The sequence below is a fragment of the Pholcus phalangioides genome, unplaced genomic scaffold (assembly GCF_987345545.1).
Source record: "Pholcus phalangioides strain wild (caught in Gottingen) unplaced genomic scaffold, Ppha-v1.0 ptg000014l_1, whole genome shotgun sequence".
In the NCBI taxonomy this organism is placed as follows: Eukaryota; Metazoa; Arthropoda; class Arachnida; order Araneae; family Pholcidae; genus Pholcus; species Pholcus phalangioides.
Window position 1 is genome coordinate 5854798 of NW_028301607.1, and position 15633 is coordinate 5870430.

Below are 15633 nucleotides of genomic sequence, written 5' to 3' on the forward strand. Positions count from 1 at the left end.
CGCAGACCTTATGAAATTAAAACCATGAAAATGAAAATTTGATACGTTTCAAAAAATAAATATCGTTTTTGGAACAAATATTGTATGTGGCGATGCTGTCGGCAAGAGTGCGTAGGTGTTGGTTTCGAATATCAGAAATCTGCCAACACCTCGTTATGCGTGCGCTCCTGTTCTTGGCCTCTCTTCCCCTGTTCGAGAGAGAAGGCTTTGGTTTTCTTGCAGAGTAGAGATGTCTTTTTACTGTGTGTCCGTGTATTCTTGTTTCGTATACATGTGTTAACGTACCATGTGTTTCTTCTAATTAATAAACTGTATATTTAACCGTATCTAGAATCGAACAGTCTTAGTGGAGTCAAATCAAATTTAACTATGGATAAATAGCCACTTCAATTTAAATGTCATTAATCATCTCCGGCAATCATACTGGTGTCCATATGTACATAATAAACTGCATCCATGCAGTGTAGAAGGAAAAACGAGGAGAAATAAATACGAAATCAACTTTAGAAGTTTTTATTTATCACACGTATGTATATTAGAAGCACATTCAAAGAATAAATATATTTTATGGTATGTATACAGTATATATTTAATTACACATGAATTATACACAACATCCAGCACACACAAAAAATCTTCGTAAAGTCCAATATTGTAAAGCTTTATCAAGCGCAACATCAAGCGGTAGAAGCTCATCACAACGAGATTCCGATGTACAATAATTTCGTTTAAGCTGCATCAATACACAGATTTTTTTGCTGAAATGACCGGATATTTCCATTTTTTGAAGCTCTGAAGTTTTGCGAACGAGACACTTTGGTGGAAGCAAAAAAAAAAAGAGCCAAATCTGTGAAAATCATTTGCTCTACTAATTATTGTCTTTAGCACCTACTTATATTAGTATTTTTGGTAGTTTCGGTGTCAGCTGTTTTCAGCTGTCTTTTTTTTTCAAACTACGAGAACGGAGAATAAGAGCCTTGATATCTTAGACCAGGGTTGGCTAATGGCCGCATGAGACACGTGAATTGGTTTTGTGCAGCCCCCGATAAGGTTCCATGTATGAAATTAATTTGTGATCATTATTAGAGCTACCAGTTCCAGCATCAGATTTCCATATTAACAAACTTCTTGCAAACTACTTATTTCTAGTGACGAAAGTAATTTACTAATTAATTAATTAATTAGAATAATGGTGCGGCCTTGACGCAGTAGCTTATGTTTGCCCACGAACAGAAAGAAGTTGGTCGCCCCTATCTTGTTGGCACCCTGACAAATGCTGCTCAATCTTTAGATGAGTGCGGGCCACTTCATTGGTTTGAAAGGTGCCGCAGGCCATTCAAGTGATTTAGAACAGTGTTTCTCAACCGCCGGGCCGTGAATGATTCGCAGTTTCATTTTTCCCATTAATTTCTCGTTAGTTGTGTATACGACCGGGCTTTTCACTTATTTTTTACCGAGATTTACCGGGCCGCGGGCTTCCAAACGTTGAGAACCGCTGATCTAGAACACTCCTGCGTATCCCTCTGCTTCCTGTTTGACTCAAAGCACCGAGAGCCCCGTTGGGCCCACTTATTAAGATGCAACTTTATGAATATTTACGAATCATTATGATTTGTTAGCTCTCAAGATTCATGGGGAAAAAAATGCAGTTTCTGAAAGATTGAAAATCCCTCGATCTAGAATATCAATATGCGCTTTTTCTCCACTATATTAGCAGTTGTATTTACGAGGTATAGATTCAAGGTCGTAACGGCCAAAAACGCTTCTGACAAAGGTTCTAGAACCGTATTGAGGTATAATTTCAGTTAAATATAACTTCAAATCGTATTTCTTATTTTCGATTGCGTAAAAACAACCGATACATGAAATTTTACACTGATAGCATCATCCAAAAAAAGAACCATGAAGCTACATCTACACCCATAGACTAAATCACGCGATTGTCTATAGACAGTAACGAACAAATCGCAAAGCCGGGTCCACGCATGCCGCCCTACGTGATTCTGACCTGCGGAAAACCTGCTTAAAAGGGGGGTGGCCACGCCCAGTCGACCAATAAAGCCGGGTCTACACAACACCACCTATAGAACAAGGCCTCCGCACGAAGCTTTTGACGACAATGAAGAAGGCCATTTCTCTTATTGCCATTGGATATACTGCAAAAAAAGATTGATATCGCATGCGTCGACCTGCTATACCCAATGGCAATAGGTGTAATAGTCTTCTTCAGTGACGTGACGAGCTCCGAGCGGACGCCTTGTTCTATAGGTGGTGTTGGTCTACACCTGCGCATACCCGATTTTTTTATTTCTTTTGTGGCCACGTAAATTGGGCCATTACAATCACCAGCTTTGTACTAGCAACACTGGAAAAACTAGTTCTGCGCAGTAGTGCAGTCGGTGTAGGCCCTCACACCACAGAACCGGGTTTTCCACGGGTTGAAGGTGTGTAGCGCTGGTGGTGTGCATCCTGCTTAAGACGATCCATCCACCTTGCCATACGTCCAAACCTACAAAATGTTGCGCAACTTTATCTCCATCCAAGTTTTCCGTCCGAGATGATAAACCCATAGACCTGCTATTTTGGTCTATGAGAAGTCGCAAGATACTCGCCTTGTTGCGTGACTGTCTGTAGGCAATCGAAGAACGTTGTCTATAGACACATAGTGCATGATTTTGTCTATGAATGTGGACGTATCCTTAGAAATACAACACGAATGCAACAAAAACACTCAGCGCCGTTCGCTCATTGTATCCTCAAGTATCCGTTATCTTCAGCTTTACATATACACCAGTTCTCTCACGCAACATAATCCTTTTTAGAATATTGAAACATTTAAAATGGATAATGTCGAAATGACGTATTCAACATCAAATCCATATGCTTATACACGTAACACAAAAAAACTCATACAAAACGATGATAAATGATTATTATTTCTGTCGATGTCCGTCACTCACATCGGCATCGAATCGATACAAACAACGAGATACTTTTGAAAATTATTCTTTGAAATTAAAAATGTTTTACAGGTAAGTGTGTTTGCGTGTGTTTGTATATTTCTCGGTCTCATTTCACCCAATCGTCTTGCACCGATGTCTTGCGGAAATTGTCTTCATCTGGTGATTCCTCGTTGGTGTAACTGACGTATGGCATCGTCGTCTCTTTCAACAGGATCTGGAAAATTATGCAACGGATTATACAGGGTGATTTAAGTTGTTTGTCCATAGGTCTCTATTACTGCAATCATTGACTTTAGAAGTATAATACTTCCAGTTAGAAAAAGTTTTCAAAGGGGCATGGTGATTTCTTAAAATGTTATTTTTTTAAGGGTCGTATGCATAAAAAGTATCAAACATTATTCAGTCGTCGTCGTCGTCCCCGTATGCTTAAATTTCCAACAAGTGGAATGCATAACAAATACAAATACAACGCCACAACAGGCAAAATGCCCAACGAAGTGGCTGAGAAAAAGATGCCCATAAAAGTATGGATGGCATATATTTCAAAAATACAGCAATCCAATTAAAAATGCAATTAACAAAAATTATAGACAATATATACGCATGATTGAATATTATACAATGCCCATAAAGAATACTTATGGTTGTCTTATTCTAAGTATGGACAGAGCTTCTCGATTTACCCCAACATGTTTATCGTATTTCTTTTTGAACGTGTCAATTGTGTTACAATTTACTACCTCCGGGGGTAAGCTATTCCATTTATTAACAACCCTATTGGAGAAAAATTCCCTGCGACACCATAACCTTGCATTGTCCCTCACCAATCGATACTGGTGTCCCCTTGTAAAAGCAGTCGATTGGCGGTGTACTAAAAGTTCATGGTCCATCCTATCCATCCCATTGAAAATTTTGAACACTTCGATCATATCTCCTCGACACCTGCGTTCATCCAATGTGAACATATTCAAAAAGTGAAGTCTCTCTTCATAACTCAAGCCCTGTGTGCCAATAAGGACACGCGTAGCTCTTCTCTGCACCACTTCAACCAAGTCTATGTCCCTCTGCAGGCATGGTCTCCAAAACCTTACAGCATACTCCAGCCCAGGACGAACTTAGCCTCGAAAAAGCGGAAGAATGACTTTAGGAGAACGCGAAGAGACCTTTTTGAAAATGAGACCAAGCATTATATTCGCTTTTTTGACCACCGCTGAACAATGTTCAGAAAACCTAAGCCGCTCGTCAATGAGAATTCCCAAATCGGTGACCCTGATTGCATCCACGATAGTGACACCATTCAACTCGTAAGAGAACCGTGGGTTTTTCGAACCAAAATGAGCGACCATGCACTTATCAACGCTAAAAGTCATGCTCCATTCATTTGCCCATGCTGCAATCCTGTTTAGACTGGTCTGGAGCGACTCCCTATCGCTTTGATTCCCGATTACCCCCATTAACTTCACATCATCTGCGAATTTGCTAGTAATCCCATCGATACCCTGATCGAGTTTATTGATAAAAAGTGAAAAAAGTATGGGGCCAAGGACACTTCCTTGAGGAACTCCACTGGTGACGTCTGTTCAACCAGAGAATTCCCCGTTCACCATAACTCGCTGCAACCTATCTCTTAACCACGATTCTATCCAATTCAGCAAGTTGCCCCTAATTCCAATCTCGTGTAAACGCTTCAAGAGTTTACCATGTTGGACCCAGTCGAATGCCTTCTGGAAATCAAGGTAAACAACATCTACATTTTTGCTCTTACCCAAAGCCTTAGTCACATGATCATAGAAGCAAAGGAGGTTAGTTACATATGACTTCCCCTTCCGGAACCCATGCTGTCTATCCGACAATACATTATTCTCGTCTATCCACTTCACAAACTGCCTTTTGACGATATTTTCCAAAATTTTCGAGAGGGAGCTCGTCAAACTCACTGGACGATAATTGGACACAGCTTCTCTACTACCCTTCTTAAATATCGGAACAACATTAACAAGTTTCCAATCCCTTGGGACGATACCCTCAGTAACACTACTCCAGTATATCTGTGCGACTGGACCCAACAATTAATTAGCACATTCCCTGAGGACTCTGGGATAGATATCATCTGGTCCTGGTGCTTTACTTGCACATACATTTCTTAGAAGATTTAGGACCTCCACGTCTTCTACTTGAATATCGTTGAGGGTTTTATTACCCCATGCAACACCCGTATATCGAATATGATTATCTCCATTAAAAACCGACGCGAAAAAGTCATTGAAAGCATTACACATGCCAACATTGCTCTCTAACCTAGAGCCTCCTATCGAGAGTGGGCCAACTGTTCCCTTACATCCAATATTGACATATCGAAAAAATGATTTTGGGTCAGAGCCAATGTTACCTGCCAACCTAGATTCAACTTCCTTCTTACTATCCCTTATTGCTCTCTTCAACAGTCTTCTTTTATCAGTAAACAATGATAGGTCATCTCGTCCACTTTTATACTCTCTGAATGCTCTTTTCTTTTCAAGATAAAGGTTCCGCACGGTATCCGTGAACCATAGAGGGCGCGATGTACTAACACGCTTTTTTCGAACAAAGGATATATATGACGTCATGCAAAACAGAGGAACGGCTTCGTACTAAATTCTACCCTTTGACTTACCACCCCTACTGATTCCAACCGGTCTTTGAAAACTTCCGCCAACCTTCCTCTCAGAACATCAAAGTTAGTTCTTCGAAAACAAGGAACCAGTCTTTTGTTATCAACCTTACCCGAGGAAAAGTTACAGTGAAATCTGACGATACGATGATCACTGGAAGAAAACTGTTCCCCCACCGAAACATGTTCAACTAGATCCTCAGAACTAGTAAGAACTAAATCCAAAATAGCAGTACCCCTCGTGGCTTCTGATACATGCTGATACAAAAAATTTTCGAGCACCAACTTAAGAAAGTCTCTTTCATACTGATCTCTAGATGAAAGGTTCTCCCAATCAATACCTGGATAATTGAAATCCCCTAGTATGAGAACCCTCTTACGCTTACACTTGTAGGAAATTTCATCATGCAATTTGGCGATGTTGTTTTGATCCCTATTCGGTGGCCTGCTCTACAAAACAAAAAAAAACCCACAAAATTTTCATATTTTTAAAAGCAGAATTTGTCGAAACATTAAAGATCAAAACTTATGTTTTTATGACTTATCGTCGTGTTTAGAAGTTTGTATTGGCATGTGGTATTGCTTATTCTTAGGGACTGTAACAGTTGAGACATGCAATGATTATTTTATTTAGATTGTTTCATTATGTATTTAAAAGATAAATGTTTTATCTTTTAAATACAATAATAAAGCGTGTAGTGTTTTTCCATACATATTTGGCCCTTGAAGAAGTAGTTTGGCTTTTCTACCCGAACCTTTCTGCAGTTTTTTCCTTCTGGGTTCAAAACGTTCATGAAGCTTCGGTCGCCGATTCGTGGCTGAAGTAAAACAACTCCATTAATGGTGCTTTATACATCAATGTCAACACCACAATGAAAAACTTATGTTTGAATATGCGACAGGAAAATTCAGAAATGAGCTTTTAATCGTAAACCTTGCATTTTATAGGACTCTGATTTGTATATTTTCAGTTATGTGCTTCTCTGCAGCACCCTCTATCAACAAAAATTTGAACTAATTTTTATTTTCTGCACAAAAATGTTCCACTTCGTAAGAATAACTTTTTTCGCAAACCTCATTCAAATGCACCAATTCCTTCAATTTTTAAACTATTCATATTGGGCATGCTGTATATGTCATATGTTCCTTGGAAAGACCAAGAAAATAGTGGCTATGTAGGATTACCTGATCAGTTTCACGTCCTGGAGGATGGCGTAAGAGAATTAGCAGGGGTGCGTAAACAAAACAGATGGCACTGGTGCAATAAGTTAACCTTAAAAGAACAAAACAAATGAGTTAAACTCAACAAAATGAAATCATAGCCATAATGGTTTCTAGTTGACAGTATTCAAAAGAAACACACCCTGTAAATCCAACGGCTTTCACGATGCTACCGCTCAACACGGGCCCTAAAAGTAAAATAAAGTAATTCAATGTTTCATTCTTGAACATCACTCTACCAAACGATTTTCTATTCAAACTTCACGGCAAACTTATCATCAGTTTGAAATGAAATTGGTTGAACGGATGGAATATGAACGATCATGAACCATACCTACAGCGAAACCAACGCAGAACGCGACGTCTCCGATGGCGTAGACGCTCCCGTAGATGGAGGTGTGACGAATGTCCACGAGGTATCCCAACATTGGCATCATTGACGAATCAACCATCCCTTATTAGAAGAATGAAATATGGGATGTGAATGTATCAAAATTTTTAAATTTCAATTTCTATAAAGAATTCCATCAAAGGTCTTTTAAAAATTAGTTCGAGTATATTTTCAACTTTTTTTCAACAACCGTAGTCTAGTTAGTTGCAATCTGTGGTTTAAGTCGACCATTAATACCAATGGGAAGTAGTTCTAAGCTGATAAAACCGCTCACAACCCCGGACTGATGCAGAGCACCTTACTTCCGTTACCTCAAAGGAGGAAAAGTTGTGTCGGAAAAGTTAGAAAATATTTATAGTGGTGGCTCCCTTTGCCCCGTGCTCGCAAGTATCGAATCACTGGTGTCGTTCTTTCCATGAAGACTGCTATCAACTCGACTTGCAACGTGCAAGCCATTTGACTAAAATGGATAGCTGAGCCCAAATGACTAGGAAGAAAAATTGCACTTGCGCTCAGTGGCACATAAGGGCTGGAGACCACAGCCTCGGATTTCAAGAAGTACATAAGGAATCTGGGGATTAGTGCTGCGGAACTCTGCCGTGAGTCCCCCAAGTGATGAATAGATGTGCCATGAGCCATCTGAGTGATCTGTGGATATCTCGCGAGCCACATAAGGGATCTGTGATATGTCGCGAGCCACATAAGTGATGTAGAACTGCACCGTGGGGTCACTTTAGTGCTCTGGAACTGTGCCGCGGGTCAAACAGGGTTACTGCAAGAAAATTTTCAAAAAAGAAGCACATTTTCGAATACTATAAAACATTTTGCGTCAATTGTGTTTGAGTTGTCCTTAACCTGCACTAGAAGTATTTTTACATATTTTAATATATGAACTGCCGGCATGCATTATATACAAAGGGTGTCCTGTAAATGCTAACGTGGCCTTTATCTCATCAACTGTCCGTCGTAGAGGTATAGTTTCAATAGAGAGGGCAACAACGTTATAATTGGAAGTTAGAGAACAGGATGACCGTATAAAAATTTAAATTTTTTTAATTTTGTTACACATTGTAGTTTCGCTCTTAAAACTGGTACGGGATAATAAGCTCTAGGACGGACGGTTGATGAGATAAAGGCCGTGCTAGCACTTACAGGATACCCTTTATATACTAATGATTTCCATTGAAATGCTCTTTTCTCAAAATTGAGTTTCTCGACAAGGGAAATTTTTTCGAACACCGCTTGTGTGTTCAAATACACTCATGTCCATAAATTAAGGATAATGCCAGCTCCGGCAAATAAAGGTTCAGAAACAAAACAAACGTTCTTATTCATAAAGCCCATTTATTCAACAAAAGATAAAGAACAAAAACGATGGTGTATGTATGATATTATTCATAAAAACTACGATTTTTGCTCCCTGGAGCAATTGTAAAAAATATCTCCTTTACAAAAACTTACTATTACATGGTTGGTATGATGGTTAATACATTGTATGTCTCCCATGCGATGAAATACAGTCCGTGCAACGCCTAGGCATGCTGAGTATCAAATTATTGATCTGATCTTGGGGAAGATCACTCCACTCAGCAAGCAATGCTCTCCGAAGTTCCGGTACACATGTAGGAGGTGGTTGACGGGCTGCAACTCGTCGGCCAAGCATGTCCCACACATGCTCTATCGGATTCAAGTCAGGTGAGAATGCTGGCCATTCCGTACGGGTTATATCCTCAGATTCAAGGCATTCGTTTACGATGTTTGCTCGGTGAGGACGGGCGTTGTCATCCATAAACACAAATTCTGCGCCCATGGTACCCCTAAACAAACGTACATTTGTTCCAGAATGATGTCTTGATAAATTTGGGCTTTCATGGTTCCGGTTTGAACATGCAGATCTGTTCTGGAACCCAGTATAATTCCACCCCAAACGAGCAATGCTGCACCACCGTAACGGTGTCGTTCAATGATGTTATCTTGGTGGTAACGGGTACCTGGCGTTCTCCATATGAAAGTCCGACGTGAATCAGACTGCAAGCTAAACCTGGACTCGTCGGAAAACATCACAGAAGCCCACTGTGACGATGTCCACATTGCATGTTCTCTACTCCAGGCTAATCGCTGCCGACAGTGAGTTGCCGTGAGCGGAACACATCTAACAGGCCTGCGAGCATATAGACCAATATCTCCCAAACGTCTGTACACGGTTTGCCTTGAAACTGTGGTACCCGTGGCTGCAGATAGCTGACGAGACAGGTCGGATGCTGTGTCCGTCTGCTTCTTTTGGCAGTTACTGCCAAATACCGGTCCTCATTCGGCGTTGTAACTCGGGGGGGGGGGGGGCGACCTGTACTGTAACGTCTACTGACATTTTCGTTATCTTGGAATCGTTGCCAAAGCCTAGAGATGACACTTTGGGCAATTCCAAGTTCCTCGGATACTTCCATCTGAGTACGCCCACATTCCAGGCGGCCGATAATTCTATCACGTAAAAAATCGTCCTCTCTGTGTCATAACTATTCGCTTATGGCACTGAGCGCCTTACGGAACTCTTGTGAACAATTTCACTTCTTTGCCACCGTTCCTTATATACCCCCCCCCCCCTCACACTCTCGTCATTATGACGTACTATCGGCATCATCCGGTGGCTTCCTGAAATTTGCATATCATTCTTGCAGATGTGTGTGATAATTCTACAGGTGAAATTTTTACTTTCGATTTCCGTGTGATTCTGAATTATCTTTAATTTATGGACATGAGTGTATCTTGAAACTTTGTGTGTGTGTGTGTGTGTGTGTGTGTGTGTGTGTCCATGATTTGTTAACAAGAGAATTTCTCATTAAAAATGATTTTAAAAAAAAGTTGTATATTGTTGAAGTTAAAATTCGAGAAGAAAATAACCGACAACTAAAATATTAAATGCTCTTGTTCAATTGCATAAAAATATTCATAGAATTTGAGGGGGAAAATTGAATGCCTGAATGGAGTAGAAAATTTCCAAATGCTCCTTAAATGCAGGGGGATTGTCCCATATGAAAGCATGTTAAGTCAAGATCGTGCCCCCACGCTCCAAGTAATATGTAAATATGCCGCGTATCCCTCAAGTTATCTGTAGATGTTTCGCTGGTCAAACTCTTAAATGGTCTGTGAATGTGCCACTTACTTCATTTATACAAAATTAAGTTTCAGTTCGCGGGCCATGGGTCGAGCGTGTATGCAACAAAAGACATCAATCTGTCAGATTGTCGCTGTTGACAAAAATGTAAGGCAGGGCAATGCACATTTTATCCTTATAACATTTTTCTTGTATGAAATCACGCTCGTTGGAGCTTCCTTTAAATATCCGCGAAAGAAAGGAACGAAATTGATTTTTGGAAAGCGAAGAAATGTGATTAGGTAAGTAATGGCCACATCCGCTCAATCAATATCTGCCGACGGGATGCGGGATCAGAAGTTAATGGCTTCTGCTTATGGCAGTCGCACCTCGTGATCAAATGCTTCTACGAGGGAAGGAGGGATTATCTCATTATGCGCCGACGTCGCGTCGTGTTAATGTACTCCCGATCATTTTTTTTTATATTATTATCATGTTGATTATAATCCGGAAGACGAATGACTTTTGCACGACCAGCACGGTGCCGACTTTATGCTGCGATGAACTGAACTGGATGACTTATTGGAATACTCGACATGAACGAACGCTCTATCTCCGGTATTCTTAACCTATGGGTTGCAGGGACTTCCGAGATGGGTCGTAAAAATCCACTTACAGTCAGGGATTCTTCAGCTATGGGTCACGACTTGAACTTGACACGCATGTGTTTTCATGATGGGTCGTAAACATCTACTAACAGTCAGGGGTTCTTAAGCTATGGATCACGACCAGAATTTGACTCGCAAGGTGGGTCGTGAAAATTCACTTACAGCCAGGGTTTCATGAGGTATGAGTCTCGACTCAAATTTGGCTTCCGAGATGGGTCGTGCAAATTCATTTTCAGCCATGGGCTCTTGGACTATGGGGGTCATGAGTCATGACTCAAACTTGATTTTCAGGGTTTCCGAAATGGCTCGTACAAATCCACCAAGCGCCAGGGGCTCTTGGGCTAAATGGGCCACGACCCAAACCTTAAATCAAAACGCCCTTCTCAGTGGCTTCCTAAAAGAGTCGCACAAAGCCCACTACAACCTGTTATAAATGCGTCAATGACTCACTAATTTCGAAGAACTGAGTCTCGTGGGTTACGAAGCCGATAATGAGTCGCTGCTGGGAAAGGTTAAGAACCCCTGTTCTAGCCTTATACTGTGTATGAAACGGTATAAAGGAATGCCTAGGATAATATTTCTGTAGCAGATTATATGTTATACGGTGTGATTTAACATTGAAATACAGTGGCACGTCGATATTACTATACTGAGCGGACACTGAGAAAAATATCGTTATAGAGGGATTATTGTTGTATCGATAGGAAGAATTACTACAACTAATTACGCTGGCTACACACTGATTCCTAGCAGCGTTATCAATGTGCCAAACATGAAAATTTAGACATTTGTCATTTTCACTTGCACCTATATTTCATTAAGCTAGGGGTTTTTAACATTTACGGCATCGCGGGAAAAATTGAAAGTTCCCACGAAGCCCGCGGGCCTCGAACTCATTACGGAGCTGCCTATTAAGAATCAAAAATGGAATCCAAATTTACAATGGCACAGCGACATCTTAACAGAAGTGCCAATGGAACCCCCCCCCCCCACCGTGTTAAACCGGGGCCCAAAGTAGTTGAAGACTTTTACTTGTTTTGAAATTATTTCTTTCATTAATTATCAATTTTGATTTGTTCTGAAATAATTTCTATTAGCAATTCTGGGGGGAAAAAGTTTCTGATTAATTATTTCCTTTGATTATTCTAAATTTACTTTCAAATGCTTCTGTAATTATTCATCCCGTTAACTCATTTCTTTCATTAATTGCGTGATAATTTCTTTCACTGATTCTCGAATATACATTCTCTTTTATCAGTTATGAAATAATTCCTATTGCTAATGTTGAAGTTATTTATTTCGCTATTACTGAAAGTCTTATTTAGTCTTTAGGTATTTTCTAAAAATAGTCGGCGGGTCGTGATAAAATCCTCCAGGGCCAAATGCGGCCCACGAGGCCATGCGTTGAAAGACCCTTGGACTAAAGTAATTCAAACATCAACATGTTCGCTCCTTGGCCCTTCGTAAATGTGGTTGAAGATAATTCTCTCGCCACCACCAGGACGAAATTTGAATACTTCTATTTTATACCATTAATGACTGACTGAGGTAGACACATTTTCTCAGGGCGTACCGAGTCTTTAAGACTCCCATAAGCTTCCCTGTTTGATGCTGCTCCGTACGAGCTGGATGAAGAAGTTAAGATAAATGCGCCGTGATTATTCGAAACTCCTATCCTACAAATAGTACGATGGTCAAATATGAGTTTCAAAATATAGACGACAGATGGCAACATTTTACTAAAACTCCAAACACACGCTTAACTTCGACGTAATTACGTTAGGGCAGGAGTTCTTAACTATTCTCAGCAGCGACCCAAAAACCAACAAAATGGTCAAGTTTGGCTTAGACCAATAGCTCAATATGGACCTGCTGCACTCTGCCGTTGCTGGATTTGTGACTCGCCTGCATTGTGTTATCCCCTGTGGTGGTGGTGGTCATGTGGAGAACACATACTGCTGTAATAAACGATTGGGAGTCATTCTGTTCATTATTTGCGTATCTTTTCTTTGACTTGTGTACGTCAGCACCATCTATCGGCTGTTTTTTGAGTTTTTTTTCCCCTGTCATAAAAATTCTCGTGACCTAGCGATGATAACCCTGCAAACCGTTTGCTATTTCGGGTATTTTTCCGGGTTTTATGAATTTTTAAAGTTTCTACGGATTTTTTGCCCCACCCTGTATATCGATTACACAGTGCCGTAACTAGGCAGGTGCAACAAGTGCACCCGCACAGGGAGGGGCCCCCGCGGGGTGGAATGGGCTATTCTGGGCCCAAAATTAGGCCATAAGGGGGAATAAATGCAAATTCTCACACAGGGCACAGGCATGGCTAGTTACGACACTGTGATTACGTACCTTAATTCGTAATTCGATATAACGCCAAACCCGTTACAACGCTAGAAATCCTCGAGACAAATGGTGGCGTTACATCGGGGTTCGACTGCACTTTAATTAAATCACATCAATTCATCTCAAAATTCACACATTTATATTTTCATATACGGTATTTATAACATTTTACCAGTGCCGAAACCAGTCATTCTGTGTCCTGTGCGAGAATTTTCATGTAAGCCCCCTTCTGGCCTATTCTTGGGCCCCGAGTGGGCTTAAATGGTCCACTCGGGGCCCCACCTCCAAGTGAGCCCTGTGTGATGCACCCTCGTTATGGTTCTGCATCGATATATTTCTAACTGCATGTTACGATATATCCATTTCATACCTATAGCAAATCCGATCCCAGCGTTGGGCAAGATAAGGTGAGTGATGTTCCTGGCCGACGGTATCTGTAAAATAGGAAAATTGGTATTTATGAGCAGTTTTTGAAATGGGATTCGGAAATTTCGCCCCCTACGTTTGGTACCAGGAAATATCTCCTGTGCCTTTCGCCCAGACAATTCGCCTGCCCCGACCGTATGAGTGGTAGAGTGAGTGACCAGTTGATATATGCACATAAGTATTATTTTATTTTACTGTGCTAATGTGTGTATTGCTATCCATGAAATGTTTGGAAATTGTGGAATGTGTATGGGATGCACACACATGTACCATTTCAGTTTTCATTTTAAACATGTTCAAAATTTGTCAAACCTATTGAAAATACGTTTCTCGGTGATGGTTTTATGGTCAGAAATCCCGTAGGATATGGATGTTATTTAGAAGACACCAACGAATAAGGCAAATACACAAAAAAAATAATAAAAGTCCTAATGCATTTCAACACCAATGGGTGCCGTCTTCAGAGGAAACATTTAACCACTAGTTTCGCTGACCGAGTTTCCCATTTGGGTTGAATACCAAATCTTCACGCTCGGCTGCTCAGCAGACGTACTTCTTCTGCTGAGCAACCGAGCGTGAAGATTTGGTATTCAACCCAAATGGGAAACTCGGTCAGCGAAACTAGTGGTTAAATGTTTCCTCTGAAGACGGCACCCATTGGTGTTGAAATGCATTAGGACTTTTATTATTTTTTTTGTGTATTTGCCTTATTCGTTGGTGTCTTCTAAATATTCTTGGGCAAAGTGGATCAACTCTTCTATATGGATGTTAGTTATTTAATTAGTGATCAAGTGTGTTACGTATCGGTGACCAAATGAGTGACCGTATGAGTGATCAAGTTTGTTACGTATCGGTGACCAAATGAGTGATCAAGTGTGTTACGTATCGGTGACCAAATGAGTGATCAAGTGTGTTACGTATCGGGGATCAAGTTAGTGGCCGTATATGAGTGACCGTGTGAGTGATAAAGTTGGTGATCATATGAGTAGCCACACTCACTTGATGTCTCACACTGGCATTCACTCATATAGTCACTCACTTGATCACTAATACGCATTAATACTCACGGCCTCAATTGGTCCCCTTCTAACCCTTCACTTAGCCACTTATTGGTCACTCACCGACTCACTTGGTCACTGATGCAGTCACTTACTTGGTCATCCACCCACTCCGCCGCTGACACGATCAGGGCAGGCGAAATGTCAGGCATGAAATGTACCGGTGATGAAACGTGCCAGGTGTGAAATTTCCGCAAATCATTTGAAATCAATGATAATTTCTAATTGAGAGCTATGAAAACTTCACTATACTAATGTTAAAGAAATCCAATATCATACTATTATCATTGAGACACCGATGATGAGCAGACCGACCAACGTCGCGAGCCACCTGGTGGAGATGAAAATAATGAGTTATTAATATGAAAGGATGGGTACGGTAAATTATCCAATGATATATCAATTACTCGTATGTATTTAATCTGTATAGTGTGGGGGTTCATCTAAACCACGAGTGCCCAACCTCCGGCCCGCGGCCCAAATGTGGCCCACCAAGAAGTTTCATCCGGACTGCGAAAGGTTATCAACACGCACACAAAAAAGATGAAAAACCTAGGCTTACTATAGTTCCTTCATAAAAATATGGGGAATCCGGATCTATCCGGTTTTTCGCCAATTACCGCAAAAAATCGCCAAATTCAAGGAAATTTGACAACTACAGCCAAAATTTTGTCAAATGCAAGGAAATTTACCAATTATAGCCAATCTCAAATGTCAATTACATTCAAAAAATTGTCATAGACAAGTAAAGTTGCCAATTACATTCAAAAAATTGTCAAAGGCAAGTAAAGTTACCAATTTCAGTCAAAAAAT

The 15633-nt window shown here is 40.6% G+C and overlaps 1 protein-coding gene across 3 annotated transcripts in view; it reads right to left on the reverse strand.

The window, feature by feature from the left end:
* Positions 1–497: 497 nt before the first annotated feature.
* Vmat (Vesicular monoamine transporter) overlaps positions 498–15633 on the reverse strand; it is an 85233-nt gene continuing 70097 nt past the window's right edge. For 2 of the 3 annotated variants that reach the window (XM_089241592.1, XM_089241593.1), the window contains exons 9-14: positions 15100–15151; positions 13707–13770; positions 7169–7288; positions 6977–7022; positions 6799–6886; positions 498–3177 (exon numbers count right to left, since the gene is read on the reverse strand). In XM_089241592.1, the coding sequence (XP_089097718.1) occupies positions 3070–3177; positions 6799–6886; positions 6977–7022; positions 7169–7288; positions 13707–13770; positions 15100–15151 (478 nt within the window). In that variant the 3' untranslated portion in view covers positions 498–3069. Of the gene's footprint in view, positions 3178–6798; positions 6887–6976; positions 7023–7168; positions 7289–13706; positions 13771–15099; positions 15152–15633 lie in introns of those variants that run through there. The other variant, XM_089241594.1, reaches the window with a different exon arrangement.